This window comes from Lissotriton vulgaris, chromosome 7 (assembly GCF_964263255.1).
Source record: "Lissotriton vulgaris chromosome 7, aLisVul1.2, whole genome shotgun sequence".
Taxonomy (NCBI): domain Eukaryota; kingdom Metazoa; phylum Chordata; class Amphibia; order Caudata; family Salamandridae; genus Lissotriton; species Lissotriton vulgaris.
Genome location: NC_141695.1, coordinates 1,513,375,488 through 1,513,399,591, shown reverse-complemented (window position 1 = coordinate 1,513,399,591; position 24,104 = coordinate 1,513,375,488). Strand labels below are relative to the sequence as shown.

At 49.8% G+C, this 24,104-nt stretch overlaps 1 protein-coding gene across 5 annotated transcripts in view; it reads right to left on the bottom strand.

The window, feature by feature from the left end:
• CBFA2T2 (CBFA2/RUNX1 partner transcriptional co-repressor 2) overlaps nt 1–24,104 on the bottom strand; it is a 383,740-nt gene that overhangs the window by 145,032 nt on the left and 214,604 nt on the right. For all 5 annotated transcript variants that reach the window (XM_086932380.1, XM_086932381.1, XM_086932382.1 and 2 more), the window contains exon 7: nt 14,858–14,943. In XM_086932380.1, coding sequence (XP_086788506.1) covers nt 14,858–14,943 — 86 coding nt within the window. The remainder of the gene's footprint in view (nt 1–14,857; nt 14,944–24,104) is intronic.

Below are 24,104 nucleotides of genomic sequence, written 5' to 3'. Positions count from 1 at the left end.
TTTGAGGAGTGTTTGTACTTTTTCTCTGTTCTGGGAGTTACCGCCTTGCATGTTGCGGGCTCTTTGAATGTTTCCTTTCCCTGAGCCAAGACGCTCTCGAGCATTGGAAGGAACTGGCTTCTTGTTTGTGTTGGGAGCAAAGTCTCTAGCAGGAAGTCTGCTTTCTGCCTTTCCTCGTCGAGCTTTAGCTTGAATGCAGCTGTGGCCGATTGTATCACGGAGTTGTATGCCCCGATGTCGTCCGGCGGCGAGGGCCTCGAGGGGTATGAGTCGACCGCCTCTTCCGGGCTCTCGGTGTCGACATCTAGGTAATCCTCCTCGTGTGGGTCGGAGGTGGCCGACTCGGCGTCCAACCTACTGCCCTCTTCCTCCTCATAGCTGTAATCCTCGTAGGGATTCTCTTCACCTTCCTGGTCGTCGACCATCTCGTCGCTAGGCCCATGCCCGTCGACATGTTCTTCTTCCTCTTCGACCAGATCTAGCACGGCGTGCTTGGTCTTGTGTGGAATCGTGAAGGCACTCATCTCGGCGGCGAAATCTTTTCTCCGCTGCAAGAGGCTTGCCATTTCGGCTTCTAGCCGACGTTTTTTCCTTTCCATCTCTGCCGCGTTTTCGGCTTCGGAACGTTCGGCCCCTCTCTTCGTCGCCTGGCTCGACGGCGAGACTCTCTGCGTCAATGACTTGGACGTCGAACTGGCTTTCGGGTCCTTGGACGGCGCCGAGGCTTTAGGGTCTTTCTCCCTCGACGTCGATCGGTCCCTTTCGGCGACGATCTTCGACGCCTTCTGCTGATCAACAGCTCTCGGCGCCAGGGACTCCTTCTCCGAGGATCCGCTGGGCCTGCTTGTGGTCGCGGGCGGCAGATGTCGCTGCGTCGGCGCCTTCGGGCTCTTGCCCTCGTACTTTCGAGACTCAGAGTCTCTCGTGTTCTTGTGGGACGTCGAGTCTCCTACCTTATCAGGTGTCTTCTTGTAATCGGTCTCTACGACCGTGTAGCTTTTGTCTTCGGCGGCAGCGTTGTCCTCTTCCTCCAAGGACATCCCCAGCTCGTACAGCGATGGCGTCGGAGATTTTCCTTCGAGGGTGGCGTGTGCTACCCTCTGTCTCTTCCTCACACGAAGGGTCTTCTGGGCGAAGTCGGAGCAGGCGTTGCAGTCCTCGCTTCTGTGTTCTACCGGTAGGCAAAGGTTGCAAACCGGATGCTGGTCTTTCTGCGCGTACTTGTGTCTGCAGTTCGGGCAGAACTTGAACGGCGTGTTGTCCATCCTCGAGCGTTCAGGCCTCCCTGACCGCGTGGACGTCGACGATCGTCGAAGTTCTCGAGGTTTTCTCCTTCTTTTCTCTTAGTCAATGTTCTGCGAAGTCTTCTTTAGTCTTCTTTTCCAATATCTTCTCCAACTTCAAATCTTTTCAGTACTTTCTCCAAAAATGTCTGGAGCCCAACGGGAACGATCCAGACCCGACCGCGGAAAAAAGAATCTGAAGATGGCGCCCAAGAGTGGGAGCTTCCGCAGGAAGCATGCCGACGTCACCGGAAATGCACCCGAGGAGGTGCGACGCCGACACCCACAAGGGCTACAAAAAAAAACAAAACAAAGAAAAGACTACGAATCCGGACCCAACCACAAGACCGCGGAATATGCACAGCATAGTGAATCCAGAAAGATTCACGCTGCAAAAATACATTTAACCCCTTCCATGCTGATGGCGAACCCCAGCCGTCATGCACTACGGTGCTCGTGTGCTGATGACGGCTGGGGTACGTCACGGCCCGCCCCTGTTCGTGTTGTTTACAGCACACGAGGGGAATAGCGGCCGCATGGAAGGGGTTAAAAAAAATCAACAACAAAATAAAATCATCGAAGCAGGACTTGGCCCTTTCCTGTCACTCCATTTTTCTGAGATGGTGGGACAGCGTCACCATGCCTCTTGATTTCATTTTTGAAGTCGGTCAACCTCAGAGCCCATCCCGCAACTTGTTCTGGAACAACCAGAGTACCCAGGACCGTCTGGGACTCCAAAGCAGTTTGTAGAGTTTTTCGAGGCCACGCTCCATCTTCTCAGGTCCTTACGACGCCCTATGACACATCTACAGGCTCAAAGCAGCTGACAGACCCGCTATCTGGGACATCGCCTTCTGGTTCATCTTCGGTGCCAGTCGGACCCTCCAAATCCACAAATTCCCCTGGCTCCTGAACCGACTCTGCCGCCACCCTCCATGCCTGTTACCAGAGCCTCGATGCAGACTCCATCGATGTCAGAGGACACAATGGAGTCTGAGATCACTATTGTGCTGTGCGACTCTGGGTCGGCACTGCTACAATGCTGCCCAGGGCTGTTCTCCACTTCAGTCAAGGCACCACACCCCACTTGACTTACCACCTCCACAAGGAAGAACACATAAGTTGCATTACTTACTGTCAAACATACCATCTAGAATCTTCTGTGATAGCTATTTTCAGATTTATTTTTTCTTCTTCTTCTCTGGTCCCTGTTACATAGTCTCTCATTTTTGGGAGGTGGGGAGGTCGCATGTGAATCTAGAAACTCTTCAAGATGCAAAACTACTCTTACTGTTAAATAACCATTAGGTTTTGCAGCGTGAATCATTTTTGGATTAACATGCTGTGTATGACTAACAGTTTTTTGGGAGGAGTTTGCATGAGCTGTGCAAGTACAATGTTGAAATTCCACATAGGTTTAGGAACGGATCTTGGTGGTGCTATTCTCTTTCTGGATTATGCTGACATAGTTGATAGGTGCACCTCGAGTGAGATGTATGATAATCCTTTGTCGAGTAGATGGGTGAGGTATTCTTCCAAGGTTGCGCATGTGCCCAGTCGTGATAAGGTGTCATTGTGAGGTGCCACTGTTTGAACAATTTCCATTTTGTAGTGTAGCACCGCCTTGTGAACTGTTTTCTGGCTTCTCGTAGCACTTCTATGGTCCTTTCTGTTATCTTATGTCAAGTCAAGTCAAGAAATTTATATAGCGCGCTACATACCCAGAGGGTCTCAAGGCGCTTGAGGAGGGGTGGGGAATTACTTCTCTAATATCCAGGTTTTAAGTTGCTTTCTGAATGCTAGGTGGTTTTGAGTGAGGCGAAGGTGCAAGGGAAGTGAGTTCCAGGTTTTGGCCGCTAGGTAGGAGAATGATCTTCCTCCCATGGTGGTTTTGTTGACGCGGGGAACAGCGGCGAGGGCTTGGTTGGAAGAGCGCAGCTGGCGGGAGGGGGTGTAGAAGGAAAGACGTGTATTGAGGCAATCGGGTCCAAGTTCGTAGAGAGCTTTGTGTGCGTGGGTGAGGAGGCGGAAAGTTATCCTCTTATTGACGGGGAGCCAGTGGAGGTTTTTCAGGTGAGCAGAAATGTGTTCTTTGCGCGGGATGTCTAGTATGAGTCTGGCTGATGCGTTCTGGATGCGTTGGAGTTTTTTCTGAAGTTTTGCGGTGGTACCGGCGTAAAGGGTGTTTCCGTAGTCCAGGCGGCTTGTGACCAGTGCGTGGGTGACCGTTTTTCTAGTTTCGGTGGGGATCCAGCGAAATGTTTTTTTGAGCATGCGAAGAATGTTGAAGCAAGATGAAGAGACGGCGTTGACTTGTCTGGTCATCGAGAGTGAGGAATCCAGGATGACGCCTAGGTTCCGTGCGTGATCCGTCGGGATGGGTGCTTTTCCAAGGGCTTCTGGCCACCAAGAGTCGTCCCAGGCGGAGGGGGAGGTGCCTAAGATAAGGACTTCTGTTTTGTCTGAATTCAGTTTCAGACGGCTATGCTTCATCCATTCGGCTACCTCTTTCATTCCTTCATGAAGGTTGGTTTTGGCGGTGTTTGGGTCTTTGGTGAGTGAGAGGATCAGTTGAGTGTCATCGGCGTAGGAGATGATGTTGAGGTTGTGTTGGCGTGCGATGGTCGCGAGGGGGCTCATGTATACGTTGAAGAGGGTGGGGCTGAGTGAAGATCCTTGTGGCACGCCGCAGATGACTTCAGTGGCCTCTGACTTGAATGGTGGGAGGCGTACTCTCTGAGTTCTTCCGGCAAGGAATGAGGTGATCCATTCCAGTGCTATTCCTTGGATTCCGATGTTTCTGAGTCGTTGTAACAGGGTGTTATGACAGACTGTGTCGAAGGCTGCGGAGAGGTCGAGGAGGATGAGGGCGACTGTGTCTCCATTGTCCAGTAGAGTTCGGATGTCGTCTGTTGCTGCGATGAGTGCGGTCTCAGTACTGTGTTTGGCTCGGAAGCCGGACTGTGAGGAGTCGAGGGATTTGTTGGCTTCGAGGAAGGCGGCGAGTTGGTTGTTGACAGCTTTCTCGATGCTTTGGCCGGGAATGGAAGGAGCAAGATGGGGCGGTAGTTTTTGAGTTCGGAGGGGTCAGCTGTGGGTTTTTTCAGAAGGGCGCTGAGTTCGGCGTGTTTCCAGCTTTCTGGGAAGGTGCCGGAGTTGAGGGAGCAGTTGATGACGTCTCGGAGGTGTGGTGCTATGATGGAGTTTGCTTTGTTGAAGATGTGGTGAGGGCATGGGTCTGTGGGGGATCCTGAGTGGATGGAGTTCATCAGGCGGATGGTGTCTTCAATGGAGATTGGGTTCCAGTCATTGAGAATGTTCAAGGGGGGTGAAGGTGCGGCTGAGGGTTGGGTGGGTTGGTCTTCGGGTTGGTTGCCAAAGCTGTTGTGGATGTCAGCGATTTTGTCGTGGAAGAATGAAGCTAGGGAGTCGCAAAGGGTTTGAGAGGGGGTGATGTCGTTGGAGTTGGCAGTGGGGTTGGTAAACTCTTTGACGATGTTGAATAATTCCTTGCTGTTGTGGGCGTTTTTGTCTAGTCGGTCTTTGAATGCGGTTTTCTTGGCAGTCCGGATCAATTGGCGGTGTATGCGGGTGGCGTTTTTGAAGGCGTCCCTGGTGTTGGTGTTAGGGTCTTTTTTCCAGGCCTTCTCAAGGGAGCGACAGAGTTTCTTGGATTTCTTAAGATCCTCGTTGAACCAGGGGGCGTTTTTGGTCGATGGTGATTTTGTTCCAGTTTCTTCGCAGAGTAGGTTGAGGGTGGTTGTGGGTTATGGACTTATTGTAAACAAAGTGAATGCAGCTGTGGTCCGTCCATTGGAGAACTGTGGTGTGACTGAAGGAAATATGTTTGCTGGAGGTGAAGATAGGGTCGAGGGTGTGTCCTGCGTGGTGTGTGGGGGTATTAACAAGTTGTTTGAGTCCGAGGTTGGCGAGATTGTCCAGAAGGGTGGTGGTGTTGTTGTCGTTGCTCTTTTCCAGGTGAAAATTGAGGTCTCCAAATAGAATGTAGTCCTCGGAGGAGAGGGCGTGTTGGGTGATGAAATCAGTGATGTCTTCAGTGAATTGTGCACGGGGACCTGGTGGCCTGTAGAGAAGGGTGCCTCTGAGTGTGGTCTTGGGGTCGGTGTGGATCTGGAAGTGAAGGTGTTCGGCGCTAGAGAGGTTGACGTCCGAGCTGGTTGTGATGCGGAAGGAGTTCTTATGGACGATGGCGATGCCTCCTCCTGTTTGGTTGGTGCGATCTTTTCGGATGATCTTGTAGCCTTCCGGGATGGCTATGGCGATGTCTGGGGCTGAAGAGGCGTTTATCCAAGTCTCAGTTAGGAAGGCGACGTCTGGAGAGATGGTGTCTAGTAGATTCCAAAGGTTGATGGCGTGGCTGTGGACCGATCGGGTGTTGAGTAAGATGTCAAGTCAAGTCAAGTCATAAAATATGTATAGCGCACTACATACCCAGAGGGTTTCAAGGCGCTTAGGAAGAGGAGGAGGATTATTTGTCAAATATCCACGTTTTAAGCTGCTTTCTGAACGCTAGGTGGTTCTGGGTGAGGCGGAGGTAAGCGGGGAGTGAGTTCCATGTTTTAGCAGCCAGGTAAGAAAAGGATCTGCCTCCCATGGTGGTCTTGTTGATGCGAGGTACAGTGGCGAGGGCTTGGTCGGAAGAGCGTAGTTGGCGGGAGGGGGTGTAGAAGGACAGTCGAGAGTTGAGGCAGTCTGGTCCGATGTCGTAAAGTGATTTGTGTGCGTGGGTGAGCAGTCGGAAAGTGATCCTCTTATTGACGGGTAGCCAGTGGAGGTCTTTAAGGTGACCAGAGATGTGTTCGTTGCGTGGGATGTCTAGTATGAGCCTGGCTGAGGCGTTTTGGATTCGTTGGAGTTTCTTCTGGAGTTTAGCGGTGGTACCTGCGTAGAGGGTGTTTCCGTAGTCCAGTCGGCTCGTGACCAGGGCGTGGGTGACTGTTTTCCTAGTTTCGGAGGGGATCCAGCGAAATGTTTTTCTGAGCATGCGAAGAATGTTGAAGCAGGAAGAGGATACGGCGCTGACTTGTTTGTTCATTGAGAGTGAAGAGTCCAGAATGACGCCAAGGTTCCGTGCGTGGTCTGTCGGGATGGGTGCTTTTCCGAGGGCTTCCGGCCACCAGGAGTCGTCCCAAGCAGAGGGGGATGTGCCTAGGATGAGGACTTCTGTTTTGTCGGAGTTCAGTTTCAGACGGCTTTGTTTCATCCATTCGGCGACTTCTTTCATTCCTTCGTGCAGGTTAGCTTTGGCGGTGCCGGGGTCATTGGTGAGAGAAAGGATCAGTTGAGTGTCGTCCGCGTAAGAGATGATGTTGAGGTTGTGTTGGCGTGCGATGGCCGCGAGGGGGCTCATGTATACGTTGAAGAGGGTGGGACTGAGTGAGGATCCTTGAAGTACGCCGCAGATGACTTCAGAGGCCTCGGACTTGAATGGAGGAAGGCGGACTCTCTGGGTTCTACCGGTGAGGAACGAGGTGATCCATTCCAGTGCTTTTCCTTGGATTCCGATGTTCTTGAGGCGTTGTAGAAGGGTGCTGTGGCAGACTGTATCGAATGCTGCAGAGAGGTCGAGGAGGATGAGGGCGACTGTGTCTCCATTGTCCAGTAGAGTTCAAATGTCATCTGTTGCTGCGATGAGGGCGGTCTCAGTACTATGTTTTGCTCGGAAGCCAGATTGTGAGGGGTCGAGGGATTTGTTGGCTTCGAGGAAGGCGGCGAGCTGGCAGTTGACGGCTTTCTCGATGACTTTGGCCGGGAATGGAAGAAGCGAGATGGGGCGGTAATTTTTGAGTTCGGTGGGGTCCGCTGTTGGTTTTTTCAGAAGGGCGCTGAGTTCAGCGTGTTTCCAGTCTTCAGGGAAGGTAGCGGAGTTGAAGGAGCAGTTGATGACGTCTCGGAGGTGCGGCGCTATGACGGAGTCTGCTTTGTTGAAGATGTGGTGAGGACATGGGTCTGTGGGGGATCCTGAGTGGATGGAGTTCATCAGGCGGATGGTGTCCTTAGTGGAGATTGGCTTCCAGTCGTTAAGGGTGTTCACGGGGGGAGGATGGACAGCAGACGGCAGGGTGGGTTGGTTTCCGGGTTGGTTGTCAAAGCTGTTGTGGATGTCTGCAATCTTGTTGTGGAAAAAAGAGGCTAGGGAGTCGCAGAGGGTTTGAGAGGGGGCGATGTCGTTGGAGTTGGCCGAGGGATTGGAAAATTCCTTGACGATGTTGAAAAGTTCCTTGCTGTTGTGAGCGTTGTTGTCGAGTCGATCCTTGAATGCTGCTTTCTTGGCTTTTCGGATTAGTTGGTGGTGAGTGCGGGTGGCGTTTTTGAAGGCGTCCTTGGTGCTGGTGGTTGGGTCTTTTTTCCAGGCCTTTTCAAGGGAGCGGCAGAGTTTCTTGGACTTCTTGAGATCATCGTTGAACCATGAGGCCTTCTTGCTGCCAGGTTTGTTTTGACGTTTTTTCAGAGGTGCTAAGGTGTCAGCGGTGTTGGATAACCATAGGGTGAGATTAGCGGCGGCTTCGTCAGCGTTGGAGGAGGGGGCTGGGGTGTGTTGAAGGAGCGATGCAGAGATTTGGTCCGTGGTGATTTTGTTCCAGTTCCTTTTCAAGGTAGGTTGGAGGTGGATGCTGGGTTTTGGTTTGTTGTAGGTGAAGTGAACGCATCTGTGGTCAGTCCAGATGAGGTCCGTAGTGTGGCTGAAGGAGACATGGTTGCTGGAGGTGAAGATGGGGTCGAGTGTGTGACCTGCGATGTGGGTGGGGGAAGTGACCAGTTGTTTAAGTCCGAGGTTGGTGAGGTTGTCCACGAGGGTGGCGGTGTTGCGGTCGTTGATCTTATCGAGGTGAAAGTTGAGGTCTCCCAGAAGGATGTAGTCTTTGGAGGGGAGCGCGTGTGGAGTGATGAAGTCCGTGATGTCTTCACTGAATTTTGCGCGGGGTCCTGGTGGCCTGTAAAGGAGGGTGCCTCTGAGTGTGGTCTTGGGGTCGATGTGGATCTGGAAGTGAAGGTGTTCGGAATTGGCGAGGTTGGCGTCAGAGCTGGTTGAGATGCGGATAGATTTCTCATTGGACTATAGCGATTCCTCCTCCTGTGTGGCTGGTGCGGTCCTTGCGTGTGATCTTATATTCATCAGGGATGGCAATGGTGATGTCTGGTGCTGAGGAAGCAATCATCCATGTTTCCGTAAGGAAGGCGATGTCCGGAGAGATGGTGTCTAGTAGGTTCCATAGGTCGATGGCGTGCCTGTGGACTGATCGGGTGTTGAGAAGGATACAATGTAGGTGGTTGGGGTCGGGTATCTGTGGTGAGGTTGTAGCGGAGATGTTGTCGGTGCCGATGAATTTGCAGGAGTAGCAGGAGAAAGGTCCATGGGTGCGACCAGGAGCGGCTTGGACGTAGTTGGGAGCGCGACCGGGGTTAAGGGCTAGGAGGGTGGCGGCATCGTAGGTAATGCAGGAGGGCTGGGTAGCGCGAGGGGCAGGGGGTCTGGCGCTGGGCGCGGTCCAGGCGCGGACGGGCGTAGACGGGCTTACCTTTGGCGCACCTTCGGCGCGGGTTGGGCGCGGTCGCTGCGCGTGAACGCTGCGCGCGGGAGCAACTGTCATAAGAGGTTGTGGAGGGGGAGGGGCGAGGGAGGATAAGATGGGAGGCGGTTGCGTGGTGGAGGGGGCGGTCTCAGGGCAGAACAACAACAACAGAAGCAAATGGCGGCTATAGCGCGATTTTGACCCGGTTTGAGGAAGGAGCAGAGGTAAGGGCTGAAAAACGCTGATAAATGGTCAGCAAATGCAGGTTACAGCAAAGGTAGTTCTAAAAAAATCAAATAATGCAGGCACAGTTATCACAAGCAGGCAGGCACGTTCTAGCGCTAAGCGAGGGCAGCAGCGCTATGCAGGCAACAAAGCAAGTTAACAGAAGCGTCCAGGAAGCTTAGCAGCGCGATGTAAACAATACCAGGCAGCTCAGGGCAGGGGTCAGCGAGGGCAGGAGGGAGCGACCGTGCTCAACCAGGGTCGAGGTGGTCACAGCGCTATGGAGGACAGGGGTGAGCTTACAAGCAAAGTGGGAGGGAGGATAAGATGGGAGGCGGTTGCGTGGTGGAGGGGGCAGTCTCAGGGCAGAACAACAACAACAGAAGCAAATGGCGGCTATAGCGCGATTTTGACCCGGTTTGAGGAAGGAGCAGAGGTAAGGGCTGAAAAACGCTGATAAATGGTCAGCAAATGCAGGTTACAGCAAAGGTAGTTCTAAAAAAATCAAATAATGCAGGCACAGTTATCACAAGCAGGCAGGCACGTTCTAGCGCTAAGCGAGGGCAGCAGCGCTATGCAGGCAACAAAGCAAGTTAACAGAAGCGTCCAGGAAGCTTAGCAGCGCGATGTAAACAATACCAGGCAGCTCAGGGCAGGGGTCAGCGAGGGCAGGAGGGAGCGACCGTGCTCAACCAGGGTCGAGGTGGTCACAGCGCTATGGAGGACAGGGGTGAGCTTACAAGCAAAGTGGGAGGGAGGATAAGATGGGAGGCGGTTGCGTGGTGGAGGGGGCGGTCTCAGGGCAGAACAACAACAACAGAAGCAAATGGCGGCTATAGCGCGATTTTGACCCGGTTTGAGGAAGGAGCAGAGGTAAGGGCTGAAAAACGCTGATAAATGGTCAGCAAATGCAGGTTACAGCAAAGGTAGTTCTAAAAAAATCAAATAATGCAGGCACAGTTATCACAAGCAGGCAGGCACGTTCTAGCGCTAAGCAAGGGCAGCAGCGCTATGCAGGCAACAAAGCAAGTTAACAGAAGCGTCCAGGAAGCTTAGCAGCGCGATGTAAACAATACCAGGCAGCTCAGGGCAGGGGTCAGCGAGGGCAGGAGGGAGCGACCGTGCTCAACCAGGGTCGAGGTGGTAGTTGGCGTCAGATCTATGTTTGGTGTTAGTGGATGAAGAATTGGTTTTTGTGCCGTCAAACTTGCAGGAGTTGCATGTGAAGGGTCCATGGGTGTGTCCGGGTGCGGCTTGGGCGCAGTTGGGGAGTCGGCCGGGGTTAAGTGCAAGGAGGGAGGAGGAATCGTATGTAATGCGGGTGGGCTGGGCCTTACGGGAACCAGGGGGTCTGGCGCTGGGCGCGGTCTCGGCGCGGACGGGCATAGACGGGCTTACCTTTGGCGCACCTTCGGCGCGGCCGTAGTGCGTGGTCGCTGCGCGTTGAGTCATCAACCTTAAATGGATAGTGGAGGGGGCGGAGCGTGGGAGGGTCAGCAGCTGGGAGGCGTTAGCGGGGAGGAGGGGCGGGCCAGGGAAGAGGCAGCAAAACAAAATGGATGTCAAAGGGGAGGCGAGGCAGGGGCAGCAAAACAACTGTGATACCGAGTGCAGCTAAAGTCTCACCAGGCACTTCTAAGACTCAGCAATGTCGCGCTTCTCCGAACAACAATGCAAGCGGCACTATGGTAGCGCTATATATTGTAATATGCAGGCGACGCGATGTAGATCTAATACCAGTCACAAAAGCACAATTCAAGCACAATGACAAATGCCAAAACGATACCACTGGATTTCTAATGCGTGGCGCAATATTGCAGGCTGCTTCCAAAGGTGCGATCAGCAGATGAATGAGGTCGGGGAGCTGAGGGGGAGCGTCCGATCCGGAGCGAGTTGATTTGTATACCACACTAACTACCCAAGAGGCTGTCCTGGTACTTGGGCAAGGTGTGTGGTTCCAAGGTGTTTATATGAAGAGTGTGGTCTTCAGTTTCTTGATGAACTCAAGAAGTGAGGAGGAGGCTCTGATTTCTTTTACACAAGAAAGAGGCAACAAACACCACGGAGTATGAAAAAACAGCCTAAATCAAAACTCACCAAAGTCACTGTGGTAGATTTTTCTTCTTTATTTAAATTTCTTCAACCACACTATAAACACACACCCAATGCATTTCGCCTTACAAAGGCTTCATCAGGGTTCAAGGTAACAGCAGTTCACCACTGTCAATCGTAGATATATTTCAGTCAGAACGTCCCATTACGGCATTCTTAGACATCTCAGAGTCCAACACCGCACCTTGATCCCACGGTCAATCCTCACAGGCACTCATTAAATGTATTAGAAAAACGGGGGAATTTCTACAGTTGAGAACAGTTGAATACGACGAGCAGCGCCTCGAATCAAGGCACGATGGATCAGCAAATGGCTGTGTACAGCTTCAACTGGGTTGAGTCCCATAGTCTTCTACCAAGTATCAAAGAGCTCTGATCTGTTGATGGAGGTTGTTCCAGGTCTTCGGCGCGATGTAAGAGAAAGAGCAACCTCCAGTTGTGCGTGAGAAGTTTGAATTGACTATGCTTGTGAATTGGGAGCCAGAGAAGCTTCCGGAGGTGCAGTGTGCTGTGGGTGCGACGTGGGAGGTAGAGTATGAGTCTTTCAGGTGCGGTCTGAATGGTCTGGAGTCTGTGCAGGAGAGGTTTGGAGATTCCGGCGTAGACAGTGTTGCCGTAGTCCAGGCTGCTGGTGATGAGTGCTTGTGTGATGGTACATTTGGTTTCCTGAGGCAACTATTTGAAGATCTTTAGCAACATGCATAGGACGTGAGCTGCCATGTGCAGCTTGTCATTGGTCATGGGTCTGTGGGTGTGGGTGTTGGTCCTAGCTCTGACGGCCACCAGGTGGAATCCTATAGGTTGGTCTTGTTGCCGAAGACCAGTACTTCTGTCTTGTTGTAGCTGAGCTTCAGGAAGTTGATTCACATCCATTCTGCTACCAAGGTCGGTCATGCAGTTAATGAAGATAGTTCTGGTGGTGTTTGTCTTGTACATCAGGGAGAGGATGAGTCGGGTGTCAATGGCGTAGGAGATGACGATGATGTCTTGTGATCGCATATTGTCGGTTAGCGATGTCATGTATATGTTGAAAAGAGTGGGGCTGAGAGATGAGCCCTGTGGGACACTGCATATCAGTGTCTTGGTCTCTGATGTGAAGGGTGTTAGCCTGAATCCATTTGAGAGCGGACCCTTGCATGCCAATCTCATATTCAAAAGGTGTGGAATCTACAGATAGATTGAGTTTCTACCAGAAAGAGCATTATCTAAAATAAGTAACTTGTTCTTATGGGCTACAATAGTACAACAAAAATGGGGTGACCCTGTGTCCCTCAGAACCTGGGTATAAATTGGTAAACAAGAAATGGTTTTGTCGGGTATGAGTCATTTTCTTTTCAGTAAACTTAATGTCACACACATCTTATTATTACAAATTCTCAACCATCTGAGTAGAGCGGCTTCAGTATATACAACTGTGAACAGTGTGAGATATGTGCTCAGTGCTCCACAAGTGTACAATATATACAGTGATAAGGACTTTTATATAGAAGGGGAGGAGGGGGGGGGGGAGATTTTAGGCCAGACAAGAATGTTTAGACTAATGGCTCTGTTGCTTGATCCTGCTCATTTACATGTGCAGAGCCTTTGTCAAACTGGGACTTGTGTAATTGTTGTCGACGTTTCAACCCGAAGTGTGCTCCATTAGGTAGTCAAGTTGGGTCTTCATCAGGACAGGGCGGGGACAGGAATGGTAGCCCTCAGTAGGCCAGACGAAGTTCTGGCTACGTAAGCCTCAATGGGTTTGCGCCAATTGGTCAAGCAGACAACCGAGCTGCCTTGTGGCAGCATCTAGTCAGCGACTAGATGCTGCCACAACGCAGGACGGTTGCCTGCTTGACCAATTCATCACGAGATACCTTAAGAAATCCTACGCCCAAGCGCCCCTGGATTCCTCCAAGTGGCGCAAACACTTTGCATTATATACTGTATCGTCTCTTGGCAGCCTAGATAAACTACATATGTGAATATTGATGGATGATTTGTATCTGTTATAACGTAAACAGTAGACACTACTTTTGAGTCACAGCCTCAATTATTTGTAAAGTCGCTCTACACAGGTGGTTGAGAATTTGTATCAATAAGATGCGTGTGACATTAAGTGTACTGAAAAGAAATTGATTCATACCCGACGTATGGGCTACAAGGCCTAAATAGGAGGGACCATTTAATATTTACAAGGGAAGCAGGTTTTTACCTTGTGACAGGTTGCTGAACATATTTTGCACCGTTACAGTCAGGCTTAAACGATAGGCCTGATGCCATGTTTGCACTGCCACTATATTGGATGGCAATAGGTGTTGCAGTCGTCTAGGGGCTTTGAACATCCAGGCCACTGGGATACATTTTGTACCATATACTAGGGACTTACAGTCAAGTTAAGTAGACCAAGTAGGAGTGTGTATGCCAATTCTACCATGTTTAAACGGGGAGCTGAGGCAATTTGCCATTGTTCAAGGTTGAAGTGCACAGAATTCTAAAGCAAACAAAAATATAGGGTCCACCAAAAGACAAAAAAAATTGGGTGACCACGGAGACAGGCAGATTTCCAACAAGGTACATGTATTATTCCCTTACCTCTATGTGTAAGCTTTTCAGTATCTCTGCTTGGACTTTTTGTACTATAGACCTTGGTTGTTTGAGCCTGATGAAATGATAGCTCTTTTCATCTTGTATACACTATGTCTGTTTCTAGCTACTTTTTTTTCTTGGTTGTCACAACATCTTTCAGTGTGTTTTTGGCATCGATGGCCTTCAAAGGCTTTTAGCGCTTTTCAACTTTCAGAGACTTTAAGAACATTCTACTTCCCAGTAATATTTTCAATATAGCTGTGCTTAGATGTCTGGTTGATGTATTTGGCCATGTTTTTTGTTACAACTCTTAGGCTGATGTGTGTTTAATGCTGGACGTTTCTCCTTTGACTTGGAAGCCTCCTTTTTGGACTCTAATAGTAGATACGTTTGATGCATTGACGGTTTACAGTCTATTGAGGGCGTAGTGAGAATTTTTTCTTGTGGCATATTACATGGATTTAGCTACTTAACATTTTTAATGCTGTAGGTGTGAAACATAAACAAGCATAACTATCTTCAAATGGGGATTCTTGGGAAAATAAAGCAAAAATAAAACAATATTCATCTTTAGCTGTGAGAATGCAAGAACTAGGGAAGAATTTAAATGAAGTATTCCCCATTTCCACTAAGATGTCGACCAATCAGTCTCTGATGCTGTAAACAGATGCCACTGCTCTCATCAACAAACATCATCTCACTTAGTTTTCTACTCAGTGTTGTAGTCAAATACTCTGAAATCTCTGCAGCTCACCATCTTGCTTCCGACCCTACCATATGGGAAAAAAATAACCTGAACTGCTGGTCACACATTGGGGCATTATGGGCTTACAGTTGACATTATAGTGGATCATCATGACTCCACGTAAGTTTGATGCCTAAATTAAAAACGTAAGAAATGTAGATGCAAGTCCCGACTTCCCACTAGGAGGAGGAATAATGCACAGCATGTGAATCTAGAATAGGTTCATACTGCAAAACCATGCACATGCTCAAGGGGCTCCACTAAGCACCAGAAGGACGTATGTTAATGGACATGCACAGTATCGTGCTTGACTTACAATGAGCATGCTTGCACACTAGCAGGCTTTGCTTTCTAGAGAGAGTTTCCCTAGAGAGAAGACGGGCTCTTACATGATCCAGATGCTTCCACTCGTCTGCCCATTCACGCTCTGTGAGACGATGATCTACAGGCTCATCCTGGTAGCTTTCATTCACACCTGAAAGAAAATGATTCAAGCATTAGATACCAGACCAACTTCCTTCCCTCAAAAGGAACCCCTTTCTCGAATTAGGTAGAAACCTGTCACAGATGCTTGCATTTAGCCGATTACAGATTTGCGAGCGGTTATCTATGCCATAATAAATTAATCTACTCGCATCACATCTTTAGCTTGTGGAGAAGCTGAGAAGGTTACAGAATATTCTATGATAGATGTCAAACAGCATAGTCGGTGTTAAGAGTCAAGTAACTATATTGTAGCATGCATTTATTATAGTTTGATGAAATCTTTAATGCAGGGGCGTAGCTTTATCAATAATATTAGGTGGGTGTGGGTACAAGATTTCCCAAAAAGGGGCACAGTGTAACAAACTTTAAAGGACATGGGTTGGGGAAAGTTAAGGAAATAAGTTTGGAGCTTGGAAAATCAAGGAATATTTTTGGTAGAACAAATACATAGATAGAATCATCCATTGACAACAACAACTTTGCACACCCCTAAGTAATAACATGCTACAAAACCTAGTTGCATAATGGAGACATGCTATACATAGGCCAAGCACATGACAAGGTTTTATATTTTTGCACTATTTTTTAGTATAAAATGTGTCCCCATGTCAAAAATTGACATAAGGACGCATATCTGATAAAATGTAGTGCAAAATGGCGGATCTGCCTTTCGCCTAGTTTCTCCAAAAATGTGATTTAATTATGCAAAATCAAATTATGTGAATTTCGCAACCCCTAAATTTGGCATACACACTGGTACTCTACCAATGCACATAAAACCCATCTTGGAGAAGCCATTCATTTAGCTATTTGTGAATGATAAACCAATGCTCAAGGAGTGGTGTGGCTCACTGGTTAGAGGCGGCAGACCCGTAAGCAGAGGACGGCCCGGGACCAGGGTTCGATTCCCGATGCGGCAGGGTCGTGGACCAGGGTCAGCGGGCTCGATAATTCTCGCCCCGGTGCCTACTCCAGTAAGGGACCACACTCGGCAACTCTGGGCATTAGCTTGCCTCATCTTCACAACGGCCCCCCCCCAGACCGCCGGGGATGCTTGGTCGCACCTTAGAGATACCCATTAGGGACCATCTCTCAGGGTGAGCCAGGACGGGTTCCCCAGCGGTCGAAGCGCGGAGATACTCCTCCGGGAGTCGATTCCTAGCGCTATATAAACCCGCAAATAAATTACATTTGAAATGCTGGGTGCTGCTTCAACCATTGTAACACAAACCAACACAGATACTTGTGCACATACATACAGGAACAACACTCATGTGTACATTCACATGCACACATAATATACGTGTATATGAAAGAGCAAGATCACCACTTGGGATATCTTGCCACAGAGCAACAAAATGGTTCTTACCAGCAGGAGTCATTTTGCAGCTTGAAGAGATTTCTGGATTCACATGCTATGCATTATTCTGCCATCTAGTGGTTGGGTAGGGAATTGTTTTGGTTTCTTTTCTTTATTTTCGTCTACCTTTGGTACCAGGAAGTAGGTGGAGTACACTCCCCTTTTCCTTTTCTTGTAAGGTACTGGTTCGATGGCCTGTTTTTGCAGGAGTTCTTTTGCTTCCTTTTGAAGTAGTTCTAGCTCTTTCCTTGCTAGCGCCCTTCTTTTCGGCTTTCTGTTTGGTGGTCTCCTTTCCAACTCTATGTAGTACCCGAACTGTATGATGTTAAGTACCCACTTGTCTGTGGTTATTTTCTTCCACTCCTGGGAGAAAAGGTTTATTCTTCCTCCCACCGGTGTTAAATGATCTCAGATGTTTAGCTCGTGTCCCCCCTTGTTGTTGTATCCGTTCTCCACCCTGGGGGTTTTTGCATGGGTTGGCACCTGTCGCGTGACAAAGTCACTTAGAGGCGGGTTGTTGACCCACTCTTCTATTTTGTCCACGTCCATTCCCTCTCCCGCGAAATCACTGGCCCCTTTGTTAGTACTGCCAGGGTTGTTTTTGTTGCCCCTGCTGTGTCTGGGTATCGGACTGGTGGGACTGCTGGAACGCCTGGTGAGATGTTCCTGGCTGGTTTCCTCCCCTCCTGTTAGGTCTTCGTAACTGGGAGCCTCTCTTTGTTCCTCTGAATTGCAAGGCCCCCATGGATCTTGCAGTCTTGTTATCTTTCTTCAGTTGGGTGAGCTTCTCATCCACTGGAGCACCGAACAGTGTCTCTCCGTTGAACGGGGTGTTCAGGATGCTGTGTTGCACTTCCGACTGGAATCCTGAAATCCTGAGCCAGGCTTGCCTTCTTTCCGTGATGCCCATCACCATGAGTCTGCTGGCCTTGTCAGCCCCGTCCAAGGCAGTCTTGAGGCAAGAATTTGCCACATTCTTCCCTTCTTCCACAAGATGCGCAGCCCTTTGCTGGTGTTCTTCAGGGAGGTGTTTTAGTAACTGGCCCAGTTTGTCTAAGATCTGGTACTGGTGCCTGTTGAGCAGTGCGTTGGAATTTACCATGCGCCAGTGCATTGCGGCATTCCGTTCGACCTTTCTCCCCGTCAGGTCCATCCTTCTGCTTTCCTTGTCGGGGGTGGCCCTGAGGTTGTTGGCACGTTATCCCTCCTCCTTGCCGTAGCTGTAATGATGGAGTCCGCCGTGACTGATCCCTGAATGTAGGGCGGGTCCTTGGAGGAATATTTGTAATCTTCTCCGTCCTGGGTGTGATGGCTTTGCAAGTTGCAGGCTCCTTGAAAGCCTCCCTCCCCTGTGCCTTGATGCTGTCGAGCATCGGCAGGTTATGGCTCCTAGTTTGTGTTGGGAGCAGTGTTTCTAGGAGGAAATCTGCCTTCTGCTTTTCCGCGCCGAGTTTTACCCCGAAGGCTGCTGCTGCGTTCTTGATGACTGTGTTGTAAACCCCAATGTCATCAGGCGGCGAGGGCCTCGAAGGGTACGTGTCCACGCTATCCTCCGGACTCTTGGTGTCGAGGTCTTGCCACTCTATGTCCTGTGTCTCAGAGGATGCCGAGCCCACGATTGTCCTCTGGTCGTAATCCCCCTCCTCCTCGTAGTAGGAGGCTTCTTCTTCTGGATCTTCCAGCACCTCCAGGCTTCCCGACTGTCCTTCGATGTCGTAGTCCTCTTCTTCGGTTATCTCGACAACCTGTGGTCTTGGTTTCGTCGGGATTAAGAAGTACTTCATACTGGCGTCGAATTCTTTTTTGCTCTGCAGGATGTTATCCATTTCGGCCTCGAGCCGTCTCTTTCTTTTCCATTTTGGCGGCACGTTCGACGTCGAATGGATCGGCCGCTCTCTTCGGCTGGTTGGTCGGAGTCGAGGCGACTTTCGGCGCCGAGCTGGGCTTCGGCGCCGAGCTGGCTTTCGGGTCCTTCTCTTTCGGCGTCGAACGTTCCTTCTCGGGGACGTTTTTCAATTACTTTTGCTGTTCTCCAGCATCCGGCGCCTGGGAGTCCCTCTCTGAGGATCTGCTGGGCCTGTTCGTAGCTGCGGACGCCGAAGATTTCGGCGTCGGCGCTTTCAAGGACTTGCCCTCGTTTTTTCGAGAGTCTGGGTCAGACGGTCGAGTGTCTTTCGGGTCTTTAGGGGCCGACGAGTCTCCTACCTTTTTAGGAGTCTTCTTATCGGTCTCTACGATCGTGTAGTCGTCATCTTCTCCGGCGACGTTGTCCTCTTCGTCTGTTGAGAGCCCCAGGTCTCGAAGGTATGGTGGCTGGCACTTGCCCTGAATGCTGGCGTTGGCCATCCTCTGTCTCACTCTTACTCGAAGAGTCTTCGGCGTGAAGGCGGAGCAGGCGTTGCAGTCCTTGCTCTCGTGGTCGACCGGTAGGCAGAGGTTGCAAACCGGGTGCTGGTCCTTTTGCGCATACTTGTGGTGGCAGTTACGGCAGAATTTGAATGGTGTGTTGTCCATCTCCTGCGTTCAGGGGGCCCCCTGAGCGCGCATTCTCCGATGGACGATGAAGTTCTGGAAGTTCTCCTGTTCCTTCGTCGTCCTCTTCGATGGTGTTGTCTCTCGTTGTCTTTTCCAATCTTTTTTCATCCAAAAAAGGCTTTTGGTGTCTTCTTTCTCCAAAAATGTCTGGAGCCCTCTCGGGAAAGATCCAGACCCAACCGCGGAAAAAAGAATCTGAAGATGGCGTCCAAGGGTGGGAGCTTCCGCAGGAAGCGTGCCGACGTCACAGGAAGGACACCAAAAGGTGGGACGTCGACGCCCACCTGGGCTACGAAAAAAAAACTAAGAAAGACTACGATTCCGGACCCAACCATTAGACCGCGGAATAATGCACAGCATAGTGAATCCAGAAAGATTCACGCTGCAAAACATCTGTTATTCAGCGCCACGATGCCTACGGGTGAACATGCGCTTTACTAAAAACACGTTATGTTATGTTTACGTTATTAGATTATGTAGCCGTTTCCCCTTCCTTGGGATGGTTGGGGTAAAATGTGGAAGACTTTGCGAACAGGTATTGAAGTAAGCTTTGTACCACCTGATCTTCCTTTGTCATCTGTATATCCATACTATAATGCTTGGTAGAGGTGTGTGGAGATGGCCATGTAACAACTGCACATATACTGTCTATTGGTACATTGGCAATAAAGGTTAGGGTTGCCACTTCTTTTTCCTTATTGAGTGAGCTTTTGGAAGGGAGGTTAATGTGTTTCCTGCTGTGGAATAGCATACCTGGATTGCCTCTACAATCCAACGTGCGATTGTCCCCTTTGTCAAAGGTGCACCTTTGTTGGACTTAGAGTAAGAGACAAACAATTAATTCCCTTTACATAATTGTTTTGTCCCCTGTAGATAGTAAAGTAAAGCTCTTCTTACATCCAGGGAATGAAGGCTTCTTTCTAGTCATGTCTGTCGGTTTTCGAAGAATACTGCTAGCTGAATGCTTTGATTATTGTGGAATTTGCTTGCTATCTAAAGAAGGAACTGAGGGTTGGTCCTTAGGACAATTTTGTCCTTGTGGATTTAGATGTATGGTTCCTCAATAATTAGTTCACTTACTCTCCGTAGAGATGTTATAGCAATTAAGAATGCAGTCTTTATTGCGATATACTAGAGGTCTGCTTTGTGCATAGGTTTCAATAGTTCCGTCATTAGCTGTGTTAGAACGGTGTTCAGGCTCAACATAGGGACTAAAGCCTTCCTTGGGGGTGCAATTTTTATGGAACCTTCTAGGAACCTTTTGATGACTGGTGATGTGAAAAAACGTTTACATGATGCTCCCCTGGTGTAAGCTAAAATCGCTGCTAAGTGCACCTTGGGGCTTGAGTATTTGATTTTACTGTCTAGCAAGTGGGTAAGATATAGTAGCACTATTTCATGTGTAGATATTGAATTTAGGGCATTGTTCTCCATACATCACATGAGGTACCTATTCCACTTAGCTGAGTAGCATTGTCTTGTGGTTCGCTTTCTTGCCTCTTTTAGTATCTCCATTGTTCTTTGTGGCGAGTACAAATGTCCAAACTCTATGTACTCAGGTACAGGCTGTAAGGCTGCGTGTTGTTGGTTCCGGTTGAAATACTGGACCCTTTTATATTATGAGAAGGTTATTTTCTGCCTTGAATTTCATTATATGCCCTTTGGACAGTTCGAGTAGAGTACCAGGTTTGCCTTGCCTATGAGGGCTATGAGAATTAAGTTTGTTCCTGGTTGTCTGATCTTCTCCAGTAACCTTTGTAGAGGAGGAATTGGAGGAAAAGCGTATACAAATGGCCTTGACCAGTTTAGCGACAGGGCATTCCCTTTTGATAGGTAGTGTTGAAACCTTTAGGAAAAAATGTGGCAATTCCGGTTCTCCAAAACACTAAAAATAACACTTACTGTGTAAGAACCGAAGCAAAGGGGCCAGTAGCCATGGGAGGTTACAAATGACAACACAGTGCTACTAAGGAGGGACTAACAAGCCTATTAAGGAATAGGAAGTCAGCCTTTACGAAGGACAAAGACACAAGCCAATGAAAAATATGGGCAAGGCTCCTCCTCCGTACTTGACCTACAACAGATAGCCAGAGCAGCGCTTGCGATCTGGCTCAGGCTCAACCTAAAAATGGTACCTTAGTTTTGCCTATTTGACTAGTAAATTTCAAGTTCAAAGCATTCTTTTTTTTTTATTAACATTTTTATTTTCATTTTATCATATGGCAACAAGACAGTCATGTCATCACAGGTCAACTTATCACCCCTTCCGTCCCTCCAACCCCCTATCCCAACCAATAAAGACATTATTCCACTAATCATCTACCTCCAATCACCCAGTCTCAGTTTTGTCCATGTCTGTCATACCTCATCATGGTATCCCCGCCCCTCCATACTTGTATGTGTGCCTGCATCAAGCCTTGCTCCTCACAGACCCCCATCAAGGCCCCGGTATGTCCTCCATTTACCCCACACTCTCTCAAATTTTTTAGAGCAGCCCGCGCCTTGTATGTAACCCTTTCAGCAGCCATATAGAGGTCCCGGCCTCTCCTCCATTCCTCTAGCTTTGGTATCGCAGCCGCCCCCCAGTACTTTGCTACATCCCTTTTCGCTACCACTAAGGCCAGGACCTAGAAGATCAGTGTTGGGCTGTCAAGGTCTACATCGTTGGTCATACCCAGTAAAACTAATTTTGGATCTGTTGGCAAAGGGGCCTCCAAGACCTCCCCCAATTCTCTCAGAATCTCCCCCCAGTATGCCTGAATCCGTGGACACTTCCATAGTGTGTGGAAGAAGTACCCCCCCACTCAGGGCCGCATCTCAGACATTTCATATCACCTATCTTTCCCATTCTATACAGGCGTTCCCTATCAAAGTAGGTCCTATGGAGGACATTAAATTGTATAAGCCTCAGCCTTGATTTAATTGCTACCTCTCGTGGATGCATAAGTACAGTGTTCCAATCTACTTCGTCCATGGTGCCCACATCCATCTCCCATTTACGTCTAAGGGTCCCTAGATCGTCCGGCATGTTATTCAAAAGAGTCCTATATGTGAGTGACACTGCCCTCTCAGGTATGCATTCCTGCAGTAGACGGCCCGGCCCCCCAGAGGGGCATACTCCGGGAGCGAATCCACTGGGATCCCCCCGGCCCTCCACGCATGTCTTAGCTGCATATATTTAAAATATTGTGTGGGGAACAGTCCAAACTCTGCCTTCAGGACTGAGAACGGTTTCAGTTCCCCTTTCGCGAGCACATCCCCTACCGTCGAGATCCCAATGGCGTCCCACCTCTGGAATCCTTTCAGTTTATTCAATTCCGGCAGCCAGGAACAGTGCCACAGGGGTGTTTGTCTGGTGGGCCTCTTCTCCCAGCCTAGGGTTCTGTTCGCTCTGTGCCATAGCACCAATGTGAGCCTAGTGGCGGGGATCAATTTCCCCCTCCTCCCGCCTCCGTAGAGGTAGTAGTTGTAGGGACGGGTGCCCATAGCGTGTCTCTCCAGTGCGTACGTGGGGTGTGTCGCCGGGGCATGGAACCAGTCGTTAACAACTATCAAGTGTTCAGCCCAGTAGTAGGCTTCGACGTTGGGAAGAGAGATCCCCTGCTATATTGGTGTCGCTGTAGAGTCGACCGTGCCACCCTAGGCTGCTTACCAAGCCAAAGAAAAGTGCAGAGTTCCGAATTTATGTCCCGGAACACCCTGCGAGGAAGATCGTTATAATCATTCTGGAACGTGTATAGGAGCTTAGGCAGCATCCCCATCTTGAACATGGCCGCTCGTCCTAAAAGCGTGAGGGGCAGGAGCCGCCCCCTAGCCGCGTCCTCAACAAAGTTATGTATAATCCGTCCGACATTTCTGTCGTACGAAGTGGTCTTATCCTGTGTCATAAAAACTCCCAGGTATTGAAAGCCCTCTACCGTTGTCTGCAACCTGTCTGGGAGGTTCAACCACCACTCCTTGCCCCTGGGATCATACAGGACCGATTTATGCCAATTGATCCTATATCCCTCGTGCTCCTCGTACCGTTCCAGCTCTGAGAAGAGCATAGGTATTGTTGTTTCTGGGCGCGTTATATAAAGGAGGACATCATCTGCGTAGAGGGATATCTTTTCTTCATTAGCATCTAACGGGCCCAGCTGGAAACCTCTAATGTCTGAATGCTGTCTGACTACCGCCGCCAGCACCTTAATCGTCAGCGTAAAGAGGAGGGGGGATAAAGGGCATTCCTGCCTAGTTCCTCGTCGCACCGGGAAGTCGATGTGATCCCGTTCACCCTGACCCTCGCTCTCGGGTCCGTATATAGTAGCCTCACCCACTGTCGATAGATGGGACCAAATCCCATCCGTATCAGAACTCCCTCCAGCAAGGGCCAGTGGACCACATCGACCGCTTTTTCAGCGTTCAGCGAAAGGAACCAATGAGGGTCTCGTCTCCCACTCACCTGCTGTAGCCAATTATGGGCACACCTGAGGTTAAATCTCGTTGCCCTGCCTGGGAGAAAACCCGTCTGGTCCAAATGGACCAGGTCCGGTATGACCCTCCGCAGTCTCTGTGCAAGTATCGTCACCAGTAGCTTTACCTCAATATTGAGAAGGATGATGGGACGGTAGGAGGCGCAGTCCTCTGGCGGTTTACTTTCCTTGAAAATCGGAATGATCGTGGCCTTGCGAAGATCTGGGGGGAGTATCCCCTCCTGGCGAGCCCCCTCAAAGAGACCCAGCAAATGGTGAGTCAAAAGGTCCGCCGTTTTTTTGAAGAACTCTGCCCGGAACTCATTTGGGCCTGGGGCCTTCCCTGCACGCAGCCGAGCCAGGGCCTTTCTCACCTCCTCCAAAGTGATGGGCGCCTCTAAACTCTCGATATCTGGGTCCGCCAGAGCCGGTAGGTCGAGGTGTTCCATATACGTCAGGGCATCGTTCTGGGTGGGCAGATCTCATAAAATGTTCGGTAGTGTGCAGCAAACGCCTCTGCGATCATTACATCCGAGCCCGTCAGGGTCCCATGTGCGTCTCGCACCTGCTCAACCCACCGGGCATCCCTCTCTTTCCTGCTCAGCCAGGCCAATAATTTACCCGATTTGTCTCCTACGTCATATATCCTGTGTAACGTCGCCAGCACCTGCGTTTTTTCCTCCCCCGTCACCAGATCTCTATACTGTCTTTGGTTGTCCGTCAGTTGACGAAGAGTCCCCGGGGCTTTCCTCTCAAGATATTCCCTCTCTAGCTGCATTATCCTGGATTCCAATGTTGCTAGTT